General features: G+C 40.8%; 1 protein-coding gene across 2 annotated transcripts in view; it reads right to left on the bottom strand.

The window, feature by feature from the left end:
- Positions 1-27732, bottom strand: part of zranb3 (zinc finger, RAN-binding domain containing 3) — a 119266-nt gene that overhangs the window by 78848 nt on the left and 12686 nt on the right. For both annotated transcript variants that reach the window (XM_006795711.3, XM_035909868.2), the window contains exons 3-8: positions 24736-24754; positions 24291-24469; positions 20039-20270; positions 15242-15327; positions 12713-12884; positions 6489-6623 (exon numbers count right to left, since the gene is read on the bottom strand). In XM_006795711.3, the coding sequence (XP_006795774.2) occupies positions 6489-6623; positions 12713-12884; positions 15242-15327; positions 20039-20270; positions 24291-24469; positions 24736-24754 (823 nt within the window). The remainder of the gene's footprint in view (positions 1-6488; positions 6624-12712; positions 12885-15241; positions 15328-20038; positions 20271-24290; positions 24470-24735; positions 24755-27732) is intronic.

Genomic DNA, 27732 nt, shown 5'->3' with positions numbered 1-27732 from the left:
GTGGTGTGAAGCCCACCCTATAATCTCCGCACCTCCTGCAAGCTGACAACCTCTGCAGCCATCACACACCTGATGCTCTGGTGGGAGAACCTCTGCTTCGCCTTGCTGATAATTAGCCGATGCGCCTGATAATGAATCTCTCCGCCAGGCCTGCCCGACCCTGTTCTGATCTGGGAGGTCCTCATTACTGACGGCTCGGCTTCGCCGTCTTCCTTCCGCTGAGTTTAATTAGTGCACAAACTTCTCGGCTGTCTGAAGCGGCCCGTTAGCTTGCTTTAAAGTCCAGCATCAGAGCTGTCCTCTCTGGGTAATTGGGAGCAGATGCTTGGCGGGTAAAGCAACAAAAATACCCCAAAGGCGTTTGGCAGCTTCGTCGCCAGGCGGACTGGCAGGCAGGGGCCGTGATGCTTGTCAGAGTGACATAGATGTGTGAATCTATCATACCGTTCCACCCCTCTCGATGATCCAAAAAAAGAATAAAGCAAGCTTTTTCTTTTTTTTTCTCTCTTTCTCGGAAGTAGAGAAAGTGTGAACCAGTAGCAGAGGAAATGAGACTAGGCCGGCAGTATCGGCTTTGAGGTGGGAGAGCAGGTCGGTGTGGGTGGGGGCTTTGTAATGAAAGGAGGTCCAGCGTTAGGCTAAACTGAGCAGAAATCCAATCAGCAAACAACACCAAGCGCAAAAGAGATCCAAGCTTGGAGGCAGGCTGAGCGGGTAGCATGTCGATGATTGCGTTCAGTGGTTATCTCCGCTCTTCGTTAACCTCGGGGCCACACTCCTCATGGCTGAGGGCGCTGGGCTAATTGAGAGGAATGCCAGCCCTCGAACATGGCAGATGATTGGAGAGGGATACTATATCTGGTGGAACTGTTTGCTCAGCTACAAATATAAGAGACTAGGGAACTGCCTGTTCTCTTAGAGGCTAGAAGCGGAACAGAGGTTGAAAGCTATATTAGTGTAAAAATGCTTCCACTGACGAACAGGAAATGTTCTCAACACTAGTTGCTCTGACCCCCCTCCCCCGTCGGCCTTCCTTAGACTAAATGCCACCTTCCCATATTGCTCTCATTAAAAAGAAAAAAAGAAGTTACTTCAGAGAGCCGACCGAGTTTCCATAGCAACAACATCACAGAGATGCTATTTTAGTGCGGTGTGTAACTTTGATATAAGGGGTAATCATGCCAGGCTGGACGCAACAAAATAATACCTCAGTTATAACTCCCTACTTTGTCTAAGTGCTTTCACTGGCAACCATTAGGTTCTGTTACCATGGCAATGATTTTCCCATGAGATCTCACTGAGTGGTTGGCCAAGCGCTCTGAGAATGATGCTGTGCCATCAATTCACCATTTCCTGAAATAGGAAAATTAATAAAAAAACAACATCATCGAGCTAATTTCTAAGCTATTTGGGTGATATAATGTATGGCTCTGGGTTTGTTGCTTGTGAGATATTTGAAGGTTAATTTGAACAACAATGTATTTTCCTATTTTCAGTTATAGCCACATATTGTTACAATGGTAAATACTCACAATAAGCAAAGTATCAAATTATGAAGCAAGCTTGTGTTCAAGGAATACTCTGTTTTGCAGTTTTTTCCTACTCTTACATCTGTATAATGTCTCTGAGAACAGATACACCACCATGGCCATTGTCAGGACAGAAGCCCCACCCACCAGCTGCACATAACTTATTTTTATGAGGTGTGGCAGAAGAAAGTCACCTTAAAGATAAGGGGAAGGTAGACAACTCTACACTAGGGAAAACAATCAAAACAGTTATTGATTTCAATTCAATCTCATTCAGTTTAATTTAATTAAATTAATTATTTATATAGCATCAAGTCACCTCAAGGCGCTTTATATTATAAGATAAAGACCCAGCAATAATGCAGAGAAAACACCAACAATCAGATGAGCAAGTAGTTGGCAAAAGTGGGAAGGAAAAACTCCCTTTTAAACAGGAAGTATCTCTGGTAGAACCAGGCTCAGGGAGGGCCAGCCACCTGCCACAACCTGTTGGGGGTGAGAGGAGGGAGGCAGGACAAGAAACAGCGGCTGTCACCTTGTTCACCACCACTGCAAACAAGAAGGGGCTCAAATCACAGATGAAATCACACACCTGTAGGGATGGGTACCGGTATCCGGTGCCATGATGGCACCGGTTCTGTCATAAACGGTAGTAACCAGACCGAAAAGCAGCGCACATTTGTGCTTTATTTTCGGTGCTTTTTTTTCCCTGAGATGTCATACACTTTAGATTCTAGCCAATCATTTTACGTTTCCAAGGATAGTAGGCGGGCCCAGGTACGTACGTTCTTTTAGAGCAGAGCTACAGATTAAAAATGCCCAAGACGAAGCGGTCAAAAGTCTGGCTGTACTTCACAGCAAAAGATGCAAACTCAGCAGCCTGCAACAAGTGCTTTAAGGTGATACTGTGACCAGTGTTGGGAAGGTTACTTTTAAAATGTATTCCATTACAGAATACAGAATACATGCCCCAAAATGTATTCTGTAACGTATTCCGTTACGTTACTCAATGAGAGTAACGTATTCTGAATACTTTGGATTACTTAATATATTATCATGCTGTTTACAACTACGTGAATGTACTATTGCTGTGATTTATTACTGTTACTGAAGGTCCGCGACTCCTTAGTAAAGGGACCTCTGGCTAATACGTCGGGTTCCATGTCGGGCCCGAAAACTAGCTTTACTTTGTTGTCTGGGTCAACTTTGCTAGCGAGAGACAGAGAGAGGCATTGAAAGGCTGCTCCAACGGAACTTATTGTTTTTGGAGGAAAACACGAACACAGCGTACAGTCGAGTCTTAATAGCTTACTTACAACTGGGCTCCTCAGGCACTCTTCTTGGCTGCAGTGGTTATTATTATATTTACATGCTTCCAGCTCCCGTTTTTGCTGGATGACAGCTCGTACTTTTCCTTTTTCTCCCTCCTCGCTCACAGACACATAACGTGTATGGCAGTCCATTCTCCCTGCAGCACGGACTACACTGCCTATGATGCTACATTCTTTAGAGCTATACCTGTAGCTTTCTGCCTATTAGCTTAGCACAACAACAACAACAGGCGCTCTCTCACCCAGGAAACACGCAGAGAGAGAACGTCACCCTGTAACCATGGCAACCGTAACGCTGCCGCCTGGAACAACAGAACGTAGCTGTCAAACAAAACCCAAACAGTCCTGACCCGCCACAATATGAAACAGGGAAGTACCGCCGTGTAATCCATTTATTTCAACAAAGTAACTGTATTCTAAATACCACCTTTTTAAACGGTAACTGTAACGGAATACAGTTACTCATATTTTGTATTTTAAATACGTAACGGCGGTACATGTATTCCGTTACTCCCCAACACTGACTGTGACACTGTCAAAGGAGGTAACATCTCAAATCCGATGAAACACCTGGTGACGCATAGCGGTTTTTTTAAAAGCCGAGAAATGCGCCGTATTTGATAGCTTGCTGCAAGACCTCACATCGAGTACATCTACTGCGGGTGGGTTGCCTGTTATCGGACCCGGAGCCCTGCCAGTGTAGCAGAAATGATGACGGATGATGATGGCAGCAACAGCCATTCTTCTCTGTGTGAGTAGCTTAATGTAGTTCGTGTGTAATTTACGTTGAGTAGGATAACCACGTTATTACATTAATGCATGTAAGGTGAACTAGCAAACATCATCATAGCTACATGCGGCTGTCTTCTTGTTTGATGGCAGATGCTCCCTTCACCCTGGTCAAAAAGGCTAAAATGACCAAAGAAAAAGTGGAAAACAGTTAAACATGAGAGGTTTTTGGACAAAGTTTGTGTTTTTTCCATTGTTTAAGCTGCTTCCAGCCAAGAGTGATACCATATATGCCCTATAGCTGCAGAAAAGGCTAACATTGTTATCTTTTTACAAAAAAAACAGCTGAACATGAGAGGTTTTTGGACAAAGTTTGTGTTCTCCATTCTTTAAGCACCGGTTCGAGCACCGTTTAAGCACCGGCACCGTTTCAAAAGTACCGGTTTGGCACCGGTATCGGATAAAACCTAAACGATACCCATCCCTACACACCTGGTTATGAAGTAGAGTATAGATAGATATAAATAGGGATTTGCGGCTATGAATACTTTCTTACAGACTATTATCTAATGATGCCTATCTATATTCCCACCTGCCACAACCTTGCAGTCTCCTATCTCTTTAAATTCGCACCTTCTGCATAAGATGTAGTCCACCTGTGTGCACCTTCCTCCACTCTTATACATCATTTTCGACCCTCTCACAAAATCCACGACACCTGGCTTTCTGCATTTCTCTCCGTAACACCGAATCTACCAAACATCTCACCTCTGTTCCCTTCACCTCCATGTCCACTGAAGCCCACTACGATCACCACTCTCTCCACCTGCGACCACTCTCTAGCACTTCATCCGACCTACTCCACAATTCCAATTTCTCTTCTGACATCCAACCTGTGGGGCACGTGTAATGTAACAACTTCAAACTCATAATCCTGTTCTTCACATACTCTTCCTTCAAGATTATTTCTGACACAAACCTTCCCATGTACCTGGGCTTGGGACAGCCAATAGGAATAAGGTGTCTTCTTCTACTTCCTATAAACTGGTATCGTGATTATTCAAAGAATTCAGCATCAGCTTAGGCTAGTTTTTCTAGCAGTAGAAATCAGTAACAATGTAAAATATTTAAAATGATAGTAATTTCAAATACTTTACATTATTTTAGTGTTTTCTGTTAGTCTCTGTTCATTACTGTTCAAATGAAAAATGAAACCTCAGTGATGAACTCCCAATAGATACTATTTCCAGGTCTAGCATCATACAGAATAGACAGACATGTTAGTAGTATTAATGTTCTCTTTCCTAAATGTCAAAGCGATCTTTTAACTTTTCCTAAACTGTCAGCTCTGTCTGTCAGCTGAAGCTCTTTCAGACAAGAACAAGAATGATCGATTTAACCACATTTTCTAGATACTGATTTAAACAGATTTTCCTGTTTTTCTCAAATCACATTCAGTGTGCTTCCCTTCCCTTCTGAAACTCGAACCACAGTGTTAAATAAATGTATGAATGCTTAGTGGTCATATTGAAACCAAGGCTGTGTTTTCAGGGGTGCTGAAAAGTTTACATTTGTACAGCCTGTAGCCACTACAGCAGGGCTAGTGGTCACAACAGTAGACTTGCACCAACAGAAGACTGAGTGCATTAAGTATTTCCCCCTTCTTGATTTCTTAGGTTTTTCCACATTTTTCACACGTGAATGTTTTAGATTATGAAACAAATTGTAATATTACACAAAGATGGCCAGAATAAATGCATTTATTAGGTGGAAAAAAGCAATCCTCCCCTTGTTAAATGATGAATTAACTACAGACTTTGATTTCACAAGCTACACTCAGGCCTGAGTGTAGCAGATCTGTTGTATCAACAATTTCAATTAATCCTGCACCAAACAACAGTCAGTAAAAACCCTACAATAATACAGAAGAAGCAGTCCTGCAGGTTTTAGATGTGTCCTTGATCCAACATAGCTTATTTAAATGGCTAAATGACCTCCTCAACATGTCTTGAAGTTCTCCAGAGGCCTGGTAATGAACTAATCATCTGATTCAGGTGTGTTGTCCCAGGGTGACATCTAAAACCTGCAGGACACTGCCACTCGAGGCCTGCAGTTGCCTACCCCTGCTCTGTTAGGCTTGTGATCCCTAGTCTGTAAATAAATGTGTAGAAGGACTTCAAACAAATAACATTAAAAACAGCAAAAGTTTAAAAAAATGATTTGCATAATGAAATCTCATTGGCTTTGATTTTAACTACTAGTCTTAAAACACCTAAAAAAAATGAAATACTTTTCAAAGACTTTATTTTTAAATTAAAATTTAACTTTTTAGGACTTTTAAAAAACCTTGAATAATATTACACTGTGGGAAAATTAGTTTTCGGCCTGCTCTGAGCCAATACCTACAATGCTAACATTCAGAAAGCTCTTTTCTTCATAGTAACACCACAGAACAACACAAATGCAGAAGAACTGCTGGATATCCGTCATCCAGTTGGATGATCTCACTCATAACTTATTCTGTGTGTATGCAAGGCCACGATTGGTGCAACAGTTTTATGGATTAAAAATGCTAACTAATTAACAAAACCAGCTGGAGAGGTAATATTTAAAATCCATTAGTCAAACAACAGGTTATAGCGTCTCTGATGGGGACTATTTTTGGACTGTGGTGCATTTGTGAGAATGGATGGTGTGTGTGGGATTGATAAACTACAGTATCTGTGTTCATGGTAATGAAGTAACATGCCACCAGAGCAACAGTGTTGCTCATTGATCATTTGGACAACAATGCGGCCCTATGCGGCTTTGAATACCCCACACAATAGAAAAATCCCCTGCTTCATCTTTCAAAGGTATTCCTGTATGTAAGATATAACAGCAGCTGGTCTTCCTTTACCTTGGCGATGGCTGTTTGCTTGTACATCTGCGTGACCAGGCCCATGACTTCAGTGAAGGGGGTGTCCGTCGTAGCAGCCCCCGACCCCAGGCTCTTCATCAGCCTCTCCCACTCGGCGAAGCTAGCCGAGGCCTCCTGCAAAGCAAGAAGAGGGCAAAGATATTGAGGCTGCGTCCTTTACTTCTTCACCCACCCTTTTCTCGCTCTTGTTCTCTCTACTGTTTTTGAGATATAAAGGGCAAAACAATTAATAGTGCTGCTGGGTGTCCTACTTTTCCTGAAAGAAAAAGAAAGAAAGAGGGAGAAAAGAAAAAAAACGCCAGCGATAGAGAGCGAGAGAGATGGAGAATTCCCAAGGATGCCACCCCCTCCGACTGGGCTGCTGTGTTAGGTGGGTCACGAGCATCTCCCAATTATAGCTGCCTTGTGACAAGTCGGGGTCGAAGATGGAGAAGCAGCCCGGCCGGTACAATAAATCAAAGACGCCTCGTGTACTCTCAAGGTGATTGGCGAGAAGTATTTAAGGCGGGAGAGGAGAGTGGGAGAGGATCGCAGTGGGAAAGGCTGCCAGCGAAGAGCAGCATATGCTGCCTCCCCACTCATAAACAAGACACACAGAGAAGCTCTGCATTTGTTGCCGACATGTAGGTTAGCCTTGTTTATCATAAAAACACCACTCAGGAACAGCATGTTTTTCTTTTTTAAGACTTTCTAGTACAACACAAGATAATTATATAGAAATCGGGCATGAAAAGTAGCACGGGGAAAGTTTGAGTCAATCCTTCTGCAATAAATTCGGCGTGGAAATAGATGTCAAGCTCCTTGGCTTTTTGAACCTCCAAACTGCTAACTTTGAATTGCTTTGTGATTAGAGCTTATTTTGGGCTTCTTGTTCATCACCTCGCTGTCTTAATTCAAGCTGCAACGTCTGACAGCAGTGAATGTGTAAAAAAATTCAGCAGGAACAAACACTTTCTTAAAGCGCTGCATATCAAATGATGCAAAACTGTGAACCATATGGCAGAGCGATGGAAGGTGGAGGTGGGCTGCGCCTGATTAAGCACATACATACACATAATGGTGAGGTGGGTCAAAGAGGGGAAGGGGGGGGGGGAGGAAGAGGTGTGAGAACTGGAGAGAAACCCTATTAATGCACGCACAGGCTTCTTCGGGAAGCAAGTTTTACGACTGCATTTCCCGCACTGTGTTTTCTGGACTCCTTACATGAAAGCTTTGCACCATTTAGTGAAAAAATTAGCATTTCAGTGGCTTCGAAACCTCGTCAAAGTCAAGGACGGCTGAATGAATAAATAGTATCGTATTGCTGGAGCACAAAGCTGCGCTTCCTTCATGTTTTTCGCCCTCAGATGTTTCACTCAGAAGCACCTGCATAAACACAGTTGGAGCCGTGCTTTTTCCTAATTAAAAACTGTACATTCAGGCATTTCTTTATAATGTGCTAGAGGAAAAAAAAACCCTGAGTGGCTAAGCACTCCACCCTCGATGATATTCACCAGACTAACACTGACTAAAGGCCAAGGCTGAAAATGTAAAGGGCAGGTGGGGCATAAAAAGTGTCTGGCTGTGGAAGATAAAAGCCATCATTAGGGAGTAAAATGAGATAGGAGGAATGAACTGGTGAGTGCTCCTGGTATACAGATACAGTACAGTATATATTGTCAGTTAGCAAAATGAGGCTTCAAAAAGACAGTTTGTTTAGAGGGAAAATAATGTCCACTCGGTCTTTTATGTTTTATATTGTTCACATTTTCCTGCCTGTGGGAGGCAAAATGGATGTGGATTCGGGTGACTGGCCGTTTCACACTTCCTTTTCTCATCTCTGAAACCAGTCCATTTAGCTGTGAGGATGAAACGCCTGTCTATTCTTCTTAGCAGAAATCTGTTAAAAAAAAAAACAAAAAACTTGCAGATTGGTCTCACGAACAAAAATAAAGGCAAAAACTGCAAAGCAGAACAACTCGTGCTCTTTTGTTTTCCCACCAAAGAAAAATGATCTCCGAGGTCGTTTTCTCTGAGGATATTATGCATCTTGTTTCAGCCCAATGCAGATGAGAGAGAGCGACTCCAACACATGACATGAATCTTTACAACATGTGGCTTAATTGGTGGCTCTATGTAAAAAAAACAAAAAAAAAAAAAACACCCACCAACCATATTTAGCCCCCAATTAGTGTCCCCTAACATTTAGGGAGAATAGGGGTAAAAATCCTAGATCATCACTTTTTAAGAAACTCATTGTTGTGTCATTCCTGCGACGGCTCAGTGAGTAATTAGCACAGAAAAAGCTCCTGCAGCATTTTCCACTCCTGATAATACGAGACTGTTTCCAAAAAAGTTGGGACGCTGTATCTGCAATATGTGCCCATGAAAACAGAATGCAATGACTTCCAAAACATTTGAAGCTTATATATAAATAAAAATAATGCAGATATTTTATATCAAATGTTAAAAAAATTAGATTTCTTTTTGAAGAAGAAGAAAATATGTTTTCTTGTTAGTGTTTAATACACGGTTTCAGCTGTTTGTTTTTTTTATCTCAAGATGTGTCGAATGTTTCCACCTTGAAGGTGGTACACGTCTGAATAGCCATTATATATATTGGCCAATTGTGTATATACATATATATACACACACAATCAGGCATTACATTATGAAGCGTTTAATAGTGTGTTGGCCTGGCCCCATCGATGCTTGGACTTCAATAGACCCCTGAAGGTGAGCTGTGGAATCTGCACCAAAATGTTAGCAAACAGATCTTTTAAGTCCGGTAAGTTGCGAGGTCGGACCTTCAAGGATCGGACTTGTTTGTCCAGCATATCCCACAGATTCTCGATTGGATTGAGATCAGAGAATTTGGAGGTGAAGTACACCCCTCAAACTCGTTGAGTTCCTATAACCATTCATGAACCAGTTTTGCTCTGTGGCAGGGCCCATTATCCTGCTGAAAGAGGCCTCAGCCACCAAGGAGCACTGTTTCCACGAAAGGGTGTATGTGGTCTGAAATAATGCTTAGGTGGGTGCTACGTGTCAAAGTAACATCCATGTGAATGGCAGGACTCAAGGTTTCTTTGGGTAGCTTATTCCCATCGTGCATTCTGCTTCCGGGTGTTCACCAGGCAAGCGAAGCACCCGAACACCCAAGTGATGTAAAAGATAGCGTGATTCATCAGACCTTCCATTGGTCCATGGTGTAGTTCTGATGCTCATATGAACACCGTTGGGGGTTTCGGTTTTAACAAAGGGTTAAGGGGTTATGCAGCCACTCATGCAACAAACTGTGATGCTCTGTGTATTCTCACACTTTTCTATCAGAACCAGCGTTACATTTTTCTTAAGGATCTAACCACACAAGCCAGCCTTTGGTTCTCACCCCACATGCATCAGTGAGCCTAGGCCCCATGACCCTGTCACTGGTTCATCACCGTACCTTCACTTTTGATAGATACTGACCACTGCAGACTGGCAACACCCCACAAAAGCTGCAGTTTTTGAGAACTAGCCATCTACCCATCACAGTTTGGCTCCATGTCAAACTGGCCCAAATCCTTACGGTTGCCCATCTTTCCTGCTTCTAACACTCCCTAATATGTCCCAGCCACGAACAGGTGCCATGATGAAGAGATTATCAGTTATTCATTTCACCTGTCAGTGGTCATAATCTTATCCCTGCTCAGTATATATCATTTAGTGTTTAATAGTGATGGTCATATGAAAGTGTATCTGACATCATCAAGGAGGATCACATGGCTTCTCTCTTCTTTAACCAAAGGGGTATACTGTACTATAGAACACGATTGATGGGTTAGCACGCTATGTTAAGCTGCAAATCAAGTTCTCAGTAATTTCTCAAAACTTATTCTGAACACAGAACTGTCTGTAGCAGGGAATGTTCAGAGCTTTGATTTAAATCATCTGGAAACAACACACTTTCACAGACTTTTTTATTTACAGTAAGCTCTATGTGCTATATATATTATCTGCTGCAGGAATACATTTTATACAAGGAACCTAATGAGCCATATCGTACTGATAAAACCAAATGAATCCCAGCTGTAAAGTTGAAGCAGTGCAAACTCGGTGTCACATTTTCACTGGAATTTGTATGGATCCAGTTGGTCATGCAGAAATGTTTTTATGTTTGATCCTCATCCTGCTAAGTCTCCTCTACCCTGCTCAAACTGCAGCTAATAAAGGTCAGATTAGAAAACGGATCGTTATGATCTTGAGGCGATTTATTGCCAAAAATTTCTAATCAAACACTTTATTTCACTTTGATCTGGCAACAAGTCTCGTTCGTTAGGTTATGGGGCAGAGTCACACTTGAAACACTGAGTAATATTTAATGTTGAAATGTGTCTCGCTTTAGAAAGTTTCTAATGTGCTGATGTGATGTTAGAAATAAACAGCAGCACCGAGAGCACATCGAGCAATGATGTAACATGTTTATTTTACTGATGATGCACGATGAACATTAATTGACAAAACAAAAATGTTCTGCAGCTCTTGTGCATCTTAACATAAAGTCTCTCACTCTGACGGGAGTAGGTGGTGCTCACTGCATGAATAACCGACATACACGCACGCTGAAGCAGAAAGCCTGGCCTAACAGAGGAAGTTGATAAACATCATGATGATGTCATTTACTTGGGTTTAGGTTTAGTTGAGTTTGCTTTGGCAAGCCCTAAAGGGAGAAGGCAAGAGAAGAAGACGAAGAAGCTTCAACATCTGATATGTTGTTTTTGTGTTATTTCCAAATAAATACAGATTTTAGATGGATTTCAAATCAGGTGATTATACTTTCATTTTATACAGCCTTCCAGCTTTTCTGAAAACAAACTGAATGATAGAAAATGTAACAAAAGCCTCTCGGTGGATGTTTCTGAGTGTGTGCTGCTGTGGGTGCTTCCAGTTGGAAACTAACTACTGGTAATCCTTGACATCAGTGACCTATGCATAGAGCAGAGGAGACACACTAACTTGCGCACAAGCCGGGCCAAAGCCATATTGGCATTCACGTGTACATTCACATGGATCCAGTGCGGCGTGGGAGGCAGAAACCGCAACTACAACTTTGGGGAAGCTAAAAGAGATCCAAACACCTACACACAAAACATGACATTTACTCTACAAATACCCTGGTATCTTCTATATGATGGAGGAAAAATAGCAAGTACACAGAGACCTCACTGTAAGCTTAGACTAACAGAGTTATTTAATCTTAAAGGAGTAACAGGCATTTTTCTCTGACAAAGAAATAACCAGGTGACTGAACCAAGTGCAGCAGCACAGCTCCTCACAGTGAGGCCAAAGGAGACTGATTAACTGAGGAACTGTGCTCAATTATTAGTTAATCTGTTCATTGTTTGCCTATAAAATATCAGGAGATTGCACAAAGTGACCTCATCTACATGCTGGTTTTGTAAAACCATAAACTTGCAAATATTCCGTTTGCTATAATAAACACATGTGAAAATATTTGTTTTTATTCATCAGAAATCTCTCACACTTTTTTCAGAGGTTTTCTCACATGACCCTCTTCGAGTTGGATTCGCCAAACTCGCTTCTGCTCTGCCGATTGTGGGCGAGTTTTATACAAAAGGATACAAGCAGACCTTGACACCGCAGAGCTCTGAAAACAGGACTGATTTAGCTTTGTCAGTAGCTGAAAGAATTAGATAACGTGAATGGAGCTGCCAGCGACGTGTTGCCGCGTGGTTACAGAAACGAAGACATAATGTTTGACATAAATTTATATTCTAAAAAAACGTCCTTCAAAAGCAACGAGGTCCACGAGTCAGACACTGCACTGAGCGTTCCAATGACTCAGAGAGGTGTTGAGAATTTTGAGAAGTTGTCACCAGTGTTGGTCAAGTTACTTAAAAAAAGTAATCGGATTACAGTAACGCATTACAAGTAACACGTTACTGCCCATCTCTGGTTGTCACAATAGATCAATTAAATCAGAACATTTAAAATAAATAATAACTCAACTTATATTTAAAAATCTAAGTTTAAAAAATCTGAAAACTGTCCAACTTAACAGGCACTTTTTTCCCCTTTTATCTTACAAAATAGAATGCACAGATTATTATCAGCTGACCAAACAACCAGTTCATGATTCATCTGTAGTCCAAATATGCTACAGAAACTACACAAATACATATTACTTGTCTTCACATGTGACGTGCGTCACCCACGTTTACCTTTGCAGCTTCCTTGGGCAGGTCAAAGGGGATACGTTGGCGGATTTTGGGGGGCAGCTGACTGAGCACATCAGCTTTGAGACGACGGATCATGATCTGACTCAGCCGCTGGTGCAGCTCCTCCAAGTTGGACGCCCCGCGACAGTCCCACTGCCTGCGAGGCCCAAAATACCTGTGAGAGAATAAATAAGTCATGAAGTTGTGCCTGCTAACTTTTTTATACACACACCTCTAACTGAGATGCACTTCCCAAGAAACCACACTTATTTACTTGCAGCAGTGCCTTGAAGGAATAGTAAAACATTTAAACATTCCCACCTGGGAGCTGCCCAGCACTAGAACAGCCTTCCATCGTTTACTGTTAAGCAGCTCTGTTGGAGCAGTTGGGAATCTTTTTTTTTGTCTTTTTGCTTAAGGGCACTTTGCAAAGCAGGAAACTATTTTGCCTAATGGCCACAGCAGCAGGTTTATTCCAAAACTCACGGGCAACTTTCACAATTCATCAGCCAAATGGACTTTTAGAATAGAACTGGCCCCCCACACAAAGGCTGGTTATCTGCCATATTGGCTGGAAGTGTGGACAAACTTAACAAGGCACTGCCAAAATTGGCTGTTTCACACTTCTCTGTTTAAAGCTGTAATTGGTGTAGGATGGGAAACTAACTCATTCGTTCTAAAATAATGTTTCCCCCTTGTGTCCAGATTTGAACCAGCATCTCTCCAGCTGCAGTGCTGTTTTTCCTTTCACCTCTGCTGCTGCCGTTTCCCACAGCAACCTCAACTTTATGAAAGAAACAAGAAGGGAAGATTGCACTCAGATGGCACCGCCTTGCACTCCTCTGAGTGTGTGTGAGAGAGTGCATACGTGTGACTTAGAAAGGCATTCCCCAGCCACACCAAGCACTCTTAGACACAAAGCATTATCTTTAATGGCGCCAAGCCATTCCCTGACCGAGCTGCTGACTTTGATGGACATCCAAAACAATGCATTTGATGTGTTTGTTCACACATGTAACCAATCATCACTATAAACTGGCAGCCAGTTGGCATTTAGCGCTTGGCTTCAGTTGCCGTCTGGCTTTGACAACAAACCATCAACTCAGCAGCACCACCAATCCAGGCTCAGGTATAGGCCGGCTTATCCCAGCAGACACAATTAAATGGTAGGTGAGAAGGACTGAAACTGTGCTAATTCCACAGAACTGCAGATAAACAGTGAATGAGTACACTTCAATCTGGTGATAGTGGACTTAAATGCAGGCACAGTAAGACAGGTTCAAAAGGTACGGATTCAATAACATCTGATTTGTCTCAATCAATTTTCATCAATGTACAGTTACCACCTTAAATGAGTTGTATGCCTCCACCATCAATCAGGTTGCACTTCATTTCTACGCCTGTCCAAACTAAATAAAGCAAAGACTTTGATTTAAGGAATTTAATTAAAGATTTTTTAAAAATTAGCGCCACAAATTCAGTTTCTGGTTTCTGACCCAACATAAAACGTGCTCACAATCTTCCCTTCTGTTCCTGAATAATAGTGTTGAATAATGGCCAAAGAAATGGTAGCCCTGAATATTACAAATTCACTGTGCACGTGGTTTAAATAGCACTACTTCACTATGCTATGCATGTGAAATTTCCTGGCAGGTCACAAAAATGGTTAAAAAGGTCACAGAGACTTTTATGACCGCCAATCTCCAAAACCTGATCAGCTCATCCTGTCTGAGTAAACGTCAAATTTGAAATATCCTTTGAAGGAGCTGCAGAGAGATCAAGACCCAAAACCCTGTACCTGAATATTTATTTATATTATATAATAAATTTTTCTGTTGTATATATGTTTTCAGATACACCACACAACCTCAATTCTACAAAAGGTTAGAGAAATGCTAACCCAACACCTGTGTGTCTCATTTTCACTGTGTGGTATGGAAGATGTGGCAGTTCTACTTAAATTGAACATAAATATAGCTTTCAGCGTCGCTAACGCTTCTATCCCTAGCTGTCGAGGCATAAAAATGTGTGTGATACCATGCAGAGTAATACTAGGTTAAAATAGGCAAATCAATACGACAATAATGCTTCCCAATTTCAATATTAAAATTGTTGTGGCGTATATGCTGTGAAGAGAAAGCTAAGAGCCAGAACACTTTTAGCTTAGCCTAGCATAAAAAAAAAACAAACGAACAAAAAAAACCCCAATAGGTAGCTATTTTCTCTCACACACACAATTTTCACATATTTTTTTGTGCTTCAGTGTTTGTACTTTTAACTGTTCCAGTGTCAGGCTATCTGTTTACTCTAGCTTCCTGTCTTTATGCTTGGCTAAGCTAACACTCTCCTAGCTCTAGGTAGTATTAATATCATGTTCTTGGGTAATACTCTGGACAATATAAACAAAGTGCATTTGAATAACAAAAATGCTGACATAACACACAAATACAGTTATATAAAATGTAAACTAACATTGCGGTTCATGCTAATAGGAACAACAATAAAATATGCAGAAATTTAGAAAAATGTCACCTGTAATGGGCATTGCAGTATTTTTTGGCATAGTCAGTCCAGGTTTCGAACCTCTTGGGATAAAGGGCGTCAATTTGCATGAATAGCTGTAAAATACACAGACAGGTAAGGAGCCTTAACTACAATTTTTAATAAAACCATGGATTAATTTATAGAAATATCAGTGAGAGTGTTTATGTCTGTATGGGGGAAAGAGACAGAGAACTGAAACAAACTGAAGAGAGTGTGTGATATCTCACTGTCTGATTTCTGAACAAATCTCTTTATAACGCCAATGATCTTCTCATTGCTTGCATAGTTTATCTTATCATACAGTTTCTTTCTAACAATCTTTATCTTTTTATTTAAAGAAATGAAGCATAAAAATGGGGGTTTTGTTAGTACAGCTACACTGATGTGACTATGGAATCTATAAAAGTAGATGTAACTGTTGTGATATTGGTTTTTGAAGTCTCGAGTTGAGCATTTGGCTTCTGATGTGTTGTTGTTGTTTTTTTTTAAACCACATGTCAAAAGAGAAGGAGTGGATGTGACTGAGAATCCAAGGGCACTGCATCCTAATACGTAGCGACTTGCTTTATGCTCTATTTTCTCCTACATGGGACTATAATTTACGAAAATGAACACTGATGTTTTAACAAAGACTTGAAACTAGTGATTGAGATTATACACTACTTAGGAAAATGCTAACTGAGATTATAAACAAAGTGAAAAGTAACATAGCTTTCCCATACACTTCTAAAACCTCAGACCAGTAGAACTGCCCCCTGCTGGCCATTACAAAGAATGCAAATGTAGGACACATCTGCACTGCCTTTACTTTTTTAGACACAGATCCTGCATCCACTTCTTTTATATAGTCTATGAAAATGACCAGTAGCTTATGAGGAATAATGCTAGCTAGTGTTAACAAGCTCGACTATAGTACTATTTAACTGACATTAGTAGTTAAGCAAGGTGACCAGCTGCCGGGTCTAACTTTTAACTCTTATAAAGAAAAGTAAAGCAAACACAGTCTCCTGATTTAGCATGTATGTATCCTTGAAACTGCTGGCTGTTTTAGTTCCCACCTTGTCGCTTTTGCACAAAGCAGCATGAGCTTTTTTTAGCTTTAAACAGAGACATTACCAGAGCTCATGATTAGTCTACTGTCATGAAGTACATCTTCTCTGTAGCTTACCCAAGGTCCTGCTGTCCTTCGCCTAGTTTACCAGCGCTGCGTTGTGCAACTGTGTGGTTATTTGTGTCAGCACCAATTAACCAGGTCAAACCGCTGTGCAGTCTAACAAGGTGAAGAAAATGAAACGGATTTGAAATTTTAAGGATGTGGACACAGTCGACTTACTCCAATTAAACAGCTCCTGGCATAAAGATTATCAAAAGATCTTTGCTTTGCTTGATGTCGCAAGACAAAAGACAAGCTGCTTCTGTCTGTCTTCAGTGGACGTATGTGACTGCAGGTAAAGAGCGTGTTTATGTCACAGGTTGCAACAAAGCTCACAGAATATTCACGTGATGTGTATGTGTAAGTGTGTGTGCAAACATCAAGGCTGCTGTTTGAATGCACACCATCCCTGTCAGTTTTCCGGTATATGCAGCAATTTCTCAAGTAATGACAGTTAATCGTCAGCAGCTACACTGACGAGCCTTATTTTAAATTCAGCACTTGTTCACCGGGAGCTTTGCATCCCCCCTCACGCCACTGATATAATAGGTGGGAGGAATGAGGGCACATCATGAACGGTGCAGCATGCCCTGAGCTGTGTGCTAACTCGATGTCAGAGCCACAGTGAGTAATGATGGCAGCGAGGAGACTGGCACAGAGGCAGGGACAGGGCTTATCAGGTTTATGCTGTGGATGATAAAATGTTATATTCAGTTTCAGATTCTAGTGGCAGGGAGAAGGAAGAAGAGATGATATCTAAAAACTAACCTCACCACTGCAGGCGGGCAACGGCAAAGACGGGATAGCATGTGTCACGCACACACACGCCGAAGTCTATAACACACATGCGCGCGCACACTTTTTCGATGATACACCTTCTCGAGATCACTTGCGAGTACTAACTTTACTTCGTTTTGGAATTAATTATCCGCCTGAATTTCATCAGTTAATTATCATGATCGGGTCTAGGCAATAATTAAGTTTCCCTCAAAGCAACGTGGCAGTTAGATGACAGTGCGATCCAAGCAGAGTCCCGCATAAATAGTTTAGCATATATTAGTCAGGAGGTTGATTATTAGCTCACTGATAATGAAGCTTCTATATATGAACTGCTAAATATTTATATATGAAGCCTCTTTGATAGGAATTTATTAGAAACAATGTTGGTAATATTTTATATTATTTCTTCAACACATCAAATGAAAAATAAGCAATGAATTGATTCTACTAACGTGTGTGTGTGTGTGTGTGTGTGTGTGTGAGTGTGTGAGTGAATGCTGACATGTCACTCTTTGAACCACAGAGATCGAGCTCTTTTGTTGTTCAAAATCTAATATCAGCATCAGTAAGCGAACATGTTCCTTCATTAGTGTAAACACACACACACACACACACACACACACACACACACTGTAATTGAGTCAATCTTGCAGAGTCCGTCCTGCTGCTGTAAATATAAACTGTAGCACCAAATGTGTATTAATCCACAGCTAAAAATAGTCCCCTGTGATACTAACATTTCTTTTCCTTTTAAAACATAAAAACACATATTTAATATGTTTTTAAAGAGATACAATGTGGAGTAAGCAAGTCTTAACAATAGCAAGTCAATGTAACAAATTTGGGGACTTTAACTGATAATTACTAATAAAATATTAACTAAAAAAATACTAATATGATGCAATACATTATTTATGTTGAAGATGGAGCAGTTTGGGTTTTTTTTAAAGTTGGGTAGAGGTTTCAATTTCTGACCGTCTCCTGTTTGGTTTGAAGTGGGTGGGTGTGGCTCAGCTGGAACATAGTGATGTCAGAAATTAAATTGCACCAATAGGCAGAGACCAACACACACACTCCCAGCAAAGCAGATTATCTGTTTTTTTTTTTATTTGAACTGTATAAATAGTGTTTCCGAATGTTTAATATACTCTTCATCATTGATTTTTTTCAATTTTACAGACAGATGTTTTTCTGGGTCTTTAACCTCCTAAGACCTGGCGTCCACATATGTGGACATCACATTTTGGGACGTCTAGACCAAAATACTTAATTTTTCTCTACAAGTGCCTGATATCCACTTACGAGGACATTATACTGCCACTGTTCTATCAAAATTTGAAACGAATGTCCTCATATGTGGATCTCATTTTTCTCAAAAACAAAAATTAGGTTAAAAAAAAAAATCTGGTAATTCTTTGTTTTTACATTCTTTAGGTCCCAATCAGCCCAAATAGCAAAGAAAAATTAAAAATGCATGCCATGAAAGAGCTCGGGTCTTAGGCGGTGCCTCTTCTTAGTTTCTCCACTGTGTTGTTATTTAACATATCTTTTACATAAATGTGCAGAGCACTTTGGAAACCTGTTTAGAAGAAAAGACTTTAATAAATAAAGTTGTAATGTTTTTAATATGCAGCACAGACATTCGGGTGGGAAAAAAAACTTGAATAAGATAGACCGCAGGTTACGAATAATTATGGGGCCTCTGTGTATGTGCGTGGGTGGGTGCGTGTGGTTGTGTGTGCACTGAAGGAAACAGCTATTCACAATTAGGCTGTTCTGTACAGTGTGCTAAAACAAATTATTCTTAAATGTTGCACTGAAATTGCAAAAAGGAAGGAAAAAAGGGACTAAATCTTTACAGAAGATGATGAGAATCAGCTAATAAACACATGAACTTTCATCAATTATTCATTAAGCCAACATCATGACTATTTAAGCAACACAAACACAGTAAAAGCTAAGAGTTACTCTGCTCCCGAAGCTGCAGAAGATGACTGGAAGAATTGTGGGAAGTTTAAAACGCCTAAGCACACAGCTGTATCGGAGTACAGCGGGCACACGGTGTTTGTTATTGATACTGTATTGTCTCTTCACATTGAGACGGTGAAAGGATTTTCTATTCACGACGTCTTCTTCATCTTCCTTAGCTGCAGTGATGGAATATGGCTGTAATCTACAGCTTCAATATAACATATATAAAAATGATATAATAAATCATTATGGAGAGGGGATTGGCTCAGCCGCTCTCCAAACACCGTTGTCCTGTGAACAGCCCTTCTTATTGTCTTGAAATTCAATAGTCCCCCCCTCCTCCTGTGCGTTTCTTTTTATTACTTGTCTCATTTATTGCGGTGCAGTGTCTCTTCATATCGGGCTTTGTAAATGAAGTTTTTGCAACAAAGGTTATTGAAATAAGACCACGGGATCCTGGAGGATAAGTGACGCCGGAGAGAGTTAATTGGCTTTCTGAATGTCGGATCCGAGCGTAGCCTGCTCTGGAGCAAGTTACCATGGCGATCTACCTGCGCTGCACAGTGGAGCACCTTTGTGAGCAGCCAGAGCTGAGCCCCGAGCTGGCCTGCTAATCTCTCCTCACAAGTGTGGGCTCAGGATTCCTTTATAAAAATCCATCTGTTCCAAATCAACTGAATGCAGCCTTCTCTATTTAGCCACACTGCTCCCTCCTCTTCAGCTCTGTGTTTAATTTTTCATTAAAAATTCAAAGCGGCGTTTGAAGGAACTTTGAATCTGCCGTGTCATTTGGTGAGAAAACAAAACAGCTTACTCCAGTTAAATTTGTATCCTTTCCCCCTGAGGCGTCATTAAATTACCATTTAATCAAGTTTTATTACCTCCTCAGGTCGACCCAGAGCAGGGGTACCGGTGAGCAGGATGGCGCGCTTGGCGCTCTGAATGAGAGGAACGAGAATCTTCGTCCGCGCTGCGTTCCTGGATTTGAGATAATGCGACTCGTCCACCACCACCACGGCAAACCGTTGCCTGCTCAGTGCCTCCACCAGGGGGCGTGCATCTGTGGTGAGTAGGCCATAACCCAGGACCGTCACTTTACTGCTACCAATGCCACTGAAAGGATAACAGCATACACATAAAAGACCAATAAAAAGAGTCACTTCTTTTAATGGTTTTTGTTAAACCAGTAGTGTGAAACCAATACAATAATGGGAGACAGAGATAGCTAACAATAGCTGAACTTTAGATTCAAAATGAATAATGTGTTTATTACAATGTGTATCTGTAAACTACCCATGATTGTGACACAAGAAACAAGAATATTATCAGGTTTCTATGGTTACAGTGAAACTAGTAACTCTGTGCTTGCTGTTTGTGCTTTTTCAATGATTGCTGTGTAACTGTTTTATTGACAATAAGCCTCATAAAAAGACCAAAACCAACAGTCTGTTATACCATCTTATTGCTCAGAAATAGCCCAGAATTTATCCTTTTTTAAAAAAAATATTTTTTATAAAAAAGTTTATTTAAAAAATGCTCCAAAATCTTAGTAACTGACTTTTTGTATATGTGGAGGGGTGGGGGGCTAAAGGCTAACTAACAATTGACTGTACATTGTAGCCTCTAAAAGCTAATGAAAGCTTTAGACGTTAAGTTTGGGCCACATGATCTAAATTGTATTTAGTTAAAGATTTCCTCAAGTAACTTCAAGAGCTACAAAGTAAAAGCCAAAGACGTTTACCATTTATATTGGAGCGTCAAACATTTGAGGATTAGTATCCAAATATTTTACTTAAGTATTATATATAAGATTGTGTCCAATTATTAGCACGACAGGTGTTATAAGGTGTTATAGCATCTGTCAAGAGCATTTCTGTATGGATTAGATATGACTTCTGAGCCTTCCTCTCAAACCTACTGCATCCACACGTGAAAGTAATTCTACAATGAAACATAACAAATAGTTTTTTAAGGCTTGTTAAACTCCTAAAACATGTCTCTACTACAGGTTTTAACAAAAGGAAATCATTTATTATTTGGGGAGTTTAGCAACTGTTTAGCCACAATATAATGTGTGATTTTCATGGAGTTTGTTGGCGATGAGTATATCACTGTAGCTTTTGAAGAAGCCCCCTTTAAAAGTAGTAAACGTGTAGTTTACAGCTTACAGTCAGGATTGTATACACACTCGACACCTGTTTAAATGTTCGGGTGTTATTGACTTGGCAACTGAGCCCTTAAGGTAAAGCAAACCAAGCTGTTTAAAAGAGCCTATGGACTTAAATATGTGTCAAGGCACGCACACACACACACACACACACACACACACACACACACACACACACACACCCCTTTCATCAATCTCCTTTTTACGGCTTCATAGCAATTTCTAGATTTTTCAGCTATGGTATGTGCAGCTCTGACACGGGTACACAGGCACAGATAAACAAACAAACACACAGGCGACATTCAGCTGCATAAAACTCAATAATGATCTCTGAGAAATCAAAAACATTTCCAGCATCTGTCAAGCTTTAATTCTTTGACTTCGCCACACACGCAGGCGCTCACAGACACACATTTCCAAGCTGAAATAAACCTAAGGTGCCATTCATGTTCTACAAAGGCACAAGTGAGTCAAAATACCGAGAGGAGGTGCTGCATAATTTTTTCTTGCCTCCTCGTTCAGTCATTAACACATCCAGTTCAAGGACACGTTTTCCCCAGAAGGCTTTCACAACCTCTTTGCACCTCATCTGTGATGCTGGGAGTGCCCCCCCCCCATCCAATCCAAGTCACAAATATAGAAAGTTTATGTCATTCAAAAATTAAAAAGAAAAAAAAAAACTAGGGGAAAGTTGAGAAGATGAAAAAGTAGATGTTTTCTAAGCTTATATGCAACATTAATCCACAATACAGAGACCTGAATCAGTGCAAACAAAATGAAGCACGTTCCAGCAACAGCATTTTTCCTTCCTGCGTGGGAAAAAATAAATAAATAAAATAAATTCAGCTCTTGTTCAATATCGCAGACGTCGCCTTGACATGATTTGTCTGTCAGTGCTGTCAAACATCGGCCCCTGCTGGCTCTTGACACCAGGGGACACTTTGAGATTAATTTATCGTGCCCAGCTTTGCCGTCTATCACGCTGCCTCCGCTTCACACAGTGTGACCGTGAACGTTTGCGCTTTTATTACGTCTTTTTAGAGTAAATGATTAGCAGAGGGCCGGAGAGAAGACGTCGTAACAAGAGATGTTAGATGCTGCTGTGCAGCTTATTGTAAGGGCAACGACGCTTTAAATTCAAGTAATGGCTGCTGCCGTCCACTCGCACAATACTTTGCATGGATAGTATGAGTACTGAAGAGACCCTGAGTGAGCTTCTACACAGGAAAACCAAAGTTATCGGTGGAAACATGGTTAGTTTACCATTAAATGTATTAACACCAGACATTCTTATTTTGGGGGGTTTGAAACCAGAGAATTGATAATAAATTATATTCTATAAAATCAAACGACAAGTCTTTCTTTTAGAGTTACTTACATGTGTTAAAAAAGGAAGGAAACAGCTGCCCAAAATTTCTGTGTATGTTCTATCAAAGGATTATCAGCCAAAGCTGAACTAAAGTCAGGCCGTACCTTCATGCAGTACCACTTTGTGCCACAGCATGGTGTATTGAGTCAATATATTTAACCAGTAAAGCGTGATGTTTGCTTAAAAATATATTGTGCAATTTAATTTTAAAAAAAAAAGTCAAGAACTCACAAACTCTCATGTATCAAATATGATACACTTGGCGTTACAGGGTTCAAAAACAGTACCTTTAAGTACCTTCATGTGATTTTTAAGCCAGTATCGACCTTCCCTTCTGCAACGCTCTGTAAACGAGACAGCATCGGATAATGTACACGCTAAGTCACACCACAAAACAAACAAAAAATTAATAATTCACCATCTATCCAGAATTTCACAACCACGGCAGCAGTAATGTGCAGTTTGATGTTACAAACCGCTGCTTTAATAATAAGCCGTTAAGCTACTGTGGTCTTTGTCATTGTGACAATATTAGCCTTTCATTTGGAGTAGAACAAATTTGAATTTGCTTATTCTATATTTAGGAGATCATTCAACTTGATCTTAAAAATACATTTTAATAAGGACCTGCTCCACCTGTTGAGCGGGATTTGTGAACAGTTGGGAGCATTTAAACCCAGAATTGAATTTAAGATCCTTCTTCTCACATACAAGCTCTTGAACAACTCCCTTGTTATTGTAACAGAGCACTTGTGATTTTCGAAAAGAGCTAAAAGTAGAATTGGAGGAAAGCCTTCAGCTTTTAGGCTTCTGTGGAGCCAGCTCCCAGTTTTAACTCAGGAGAAAGGCACCTTCTCTACTTTTAGTCTGAAGATTAGTCTGAAAACTTTCCTTTTTACGTTTATAATAAGTACTTTCCACAATACTTAGTTAACACAAGAAGTCACCTGGATGAGTGATGAAACGTTTCTCCCACTGATAATGCTACATCCAGATGAACAGATTCAACCTTTTTGGACAAGAAAACACACCTTTAGGCTGTTCATATATTTTTAAAAGGAGTTTTTTGGAAACCTGGAATGTAAAGGTCTCTCTAAAGCACTTTGGGTCAACGTCTGTAATTTGAATATGCTATTTACTATAAATAAAATAGACAGGACGGTCAACACAAAAAGTGCATGTTCGAGGTATATTTTTTTTCATTTGCAAAAATTTCATAGATCCGCCCACATCTATTCTCCACTCCCCATGTGTTTATACACCATTATTAGTATGTGCTTCATCTTGTCTTCTTATGCCCACATAGGTGGGGTGAGCCTTAAGAATTAAGAGAGAGAGATCAGCCTTCAGGATGTGGTGGAGACCAAAAATAGACAGAAACTCAATTCGATTTCTAGTTTTGCTGTTAAATGTAAACAAGCAGCTATTGTGTTTAGAGCTTTAGTTTAATAAAACAGTCAAACCAGCTTTAAGAACGTCAGAAGAGTCAAAACCAAAATTTAGTCCCAGTAAAACCAGACACTAAGAGGCTGACATGAGTGTGGAGGTGATTTTTAGGGATGAAGGTCAAACGGGGTAATGTGGTGCGATGACCTACATGGTGTGGCTCTTGTTCTCCACCAAATTGATGTCTCCAGGCTGCAGCTCGGGGATCCACCTCTCCAGCTCTTCGATCCAGGGGTACTTGAGGGACGAGGGCACCACCACCAGGAGGGGCCACTCCTGCCTGAAGGTGTACGCCACTGCGATGGCCTGCACGGTCTTCCCGAGACCCATCTGGGCCCACCAAACAACAACACATGGCGAATGGGGAGAAAAACAAGTCAATTGCGCACTGACTCTGTGGCAAATTGCATATGACGGCTGAGCTGATGTGAGGCCCAAGAGTAATAAGGTCTCAGAATGATTCTGGTGTCAAAACCGATTAAGCACGTGGGAGTGCAGCAGAGGGCTGACAAATTAATTTGGAAGGCATGCAGCAAACTCTCAGGTTCTTTTTTTTTGGAAAATAGATTTCCTGAGCCAGCGTTGTGTGTGCTTACCTCATCGGCAATCATACATCTGTAAAACAAAAGGAAAAACTTTATCAGACAGGTTTCACACTTTGTAGAGCTGATGAGAAGGTAATGGCTTCTATATATGCCAGACGTTATAGTTTACATATAAAGACATCAGGTCCTCCAACCACAGAGAAACATTAGAGAAGCCTTAATAACCTGCAGTCACACCCCAACGTCTCAGACTTTTGTGGGTCATGTACACAAAGTAAAAGTTAACATAAACCAACAGCAAGGGGTTCTGGACATACAACAAAACTAAAACTACTAATGTACGTCTGCAGGACTTCTTGCTATTCAATATTTATGTTGTTGTTTCTGTTGAGTTTGAGATATTGCATCTAATGCAGCAGAGTACCTTTGCAGACCACAATGTTTATGTATTTGGGTTCATTCAGTTCCTAAAAACAACAAAAAAAACCTCGCTGACTGCTGTAGAAGCCGGTGTTCCACTCTCTGTCTCGTAGGCAGCAACAAATTTAATTCAGGTCAATTCATCGGGGAGAACTTGAACATTTTTATTTCTATTGAGTAGTGTTATTTGGGATTTATGGTCCCGCGTTGGTGCCTGCTTGTCTAACTCTTTGGCTATGCGGGGACAGGGACTGTGGGAATTCAACCAACAGTCCTTCAAAAAGCCAACGGATATGACAATACACGTAAGTAGAATTCTGATTGGTTGAAGAGTTGACTTGAACAGGAAAATGAGTCATGGAGCATACCCCAAAGGAGAAGAAGCAAGCTCTATACTGTAAGTATATAAATAATAGAAGCCATCAGATCAGTACTTTTTGGTAAAAATGTTGGTATACACCCGCCCCCAACAATATATAAGTCCCCGACGAATACGGGCACATTATTACTGTAGCACAAATACAACATACGTGATTCATTCCTATATTTTTGCCATCTACTTTACAGTGTAGCACTCACACACTATGCGTGAAAATAAGTGCAAAAAGCTTTAAAATGTAACCATTAACATTTAAATCCATTAAAAAAAAAATTACACTTCATTTCCAAACATGAGTGTTACACTACCATCATGGAGAAGCTTTTGGCTCGGTACATTCTCGGGGAGAATGCAGCATTATGACTAACAAGAGCTGAAAAAAATAATCAATTAATCCCATTAGTCAGTCTACGGAAAATGGGCAGCTGCTATGACAATGAATTAATCATTTAATTATCAATCAAAAATAGCTGATTTACAGGTTGCTTATCATTAGGGTCCTAATGTTGTTTACATCTGAAATCCCAGCTTTTTATGGAGGGGGAGATGAGCCATGACTGAACCTATGAACGCTCACCTAACGTGGCTCTCTCATATGACATTGTTTAGCAACCGAACTATGTTCTACTACTATAATACCTGTAATCGGTCAGTATTACCCCTGATGTGGTTAGCTGGGATTAGTTGATATTTCACTACTGTCACATCAATGCTGATGACTAAATGGAAAAAATAATGTGTTGAAGAGTTAGTAAGTCGATTTTATTTATTTAGTACATTTGTAAAATCCTAAAATTCAAATGACACACATTCACATTACACACATAAATATCAAAGAAACAACCTATTGCAAAGATCAGCAAAAAAAAAAAAGGTAGGTCTTAAAGAAAGTCGCAGCTGAGGTTTGTCTGAGGTCACTTGGGAGGTCATCCCAGAGTCTTGGTGCAACACCAGCAAAGGCATAACTCTCTTTTGAAATAAGCTTTGACCACCTGGTGGGGAAGAGTGATGGGGAAGCAGACTTCAACGATCTCGAGGGAGTGTAACACAAGACCATTTAAGGCTTTAAACACAAACAGCGCTGCTTTATGCTCCATCCTGTAATGCACGGGAAGCTGATGCAAGGCTGTCAATGCTGGAGTAATGTGAGCTCTCTTTTTTGTCCCAGTCAATTATCTTACTAAGGCTCTTTGAATTATAAGTAAGCTAGAGATGACTAACTCTAGTACACAGTGCGTTACAGTAGTCCAGTCTAGATGTACTAAAAGATTGCATAGCCTTTGACAACTCTGTCGACAGCATTTATTCGTTTGTCAAGTTTCAAATTTGTGTCAAAGAAAAAACGCTGCTGAAAATGGTAAAGAGTACTGAGTATTTCCTAGTTTAAATTCAGGTACTGTCACAACTTTTTCTGGAAGTATTTTGCATTTAGGACAAGCGATGTTAACCGAGGAGAAATCGCATGCAATGAGTTCTGCAGACTTACTCAACTGACTGAAAACACACCACAAACTGATGATTCGTGCGTGAAGGCCAAGAAAAGCGATGACTGCCAACATTAATTGTCCAACGACTCACACAGCCATAAAAGGGAGCCAGCGCACGTCAGCGCACCCATCCAGCTCACAAACACGCGCCGAAATCACCAACGCAATCACCAGAACGCATCTCCGCTAAAACACAGCGAGTAATGAAGGCTTTGGGAAAATAGTCAGTAAGAAAGACTGTTAGGAGATGCACTCAGGCCATCACAGGGTAAAGAATAATAGTGACAAATAATTGTGATAATCGTGTTGATCATAACTGTGCAGCCCTGCTTACTATCTAGTCTTCCATTCATGCTGCACATTGTAAGGTACAATGAGAGCGCGACACAGTCCTTGGCTCAAGTTGTCGCTGTAGAAAAAGTGCAACTAGATCAACCCCTGGTTCTCCCTGCCCAGTGGGTTTGGGCCCATTGTCGTGACCTTGCCTATTCATAAATGCTTCCAACATCATGTCAGAGCAAACAGTGCGACGGAGCGACTCTGAATGCCTCAGACACCGTCTCTCATTATTCTTTCTCCTCCTCCCTCTCTTCCTCTCCCCATCTCCGCCCCATTTCTCTCTTTCAGCTGAGGAACATGATTAATGTGCACCTTGCCACTGGTGGTTTTTCTAATTGCCAGCACACCGGCCCAGTCAGCGCAATGCACACACACACACACACACACACACAGTGTCACACCAAGCGTCTGTGAAAAATGCAC

This window comes from Neolamprologus brichardi, chromosome 23, assembly GCF_056152115.1.
Source record: "Neolamprologus brichardi isolate AB-2024 chromosome 23, ASM5615211v1, whole genome shotgun sequence".
NCBI lineage: Eukaryota > Metazoa > Chordata > Actinopteri > Cichliformes > Cichlidae > Neolamprologus > Neolamprologus brichardi.
Note: the sequence above shows the minus strand (reverse complement) of the source record. Positions and strands in the feature narration are given on the sequence as shown.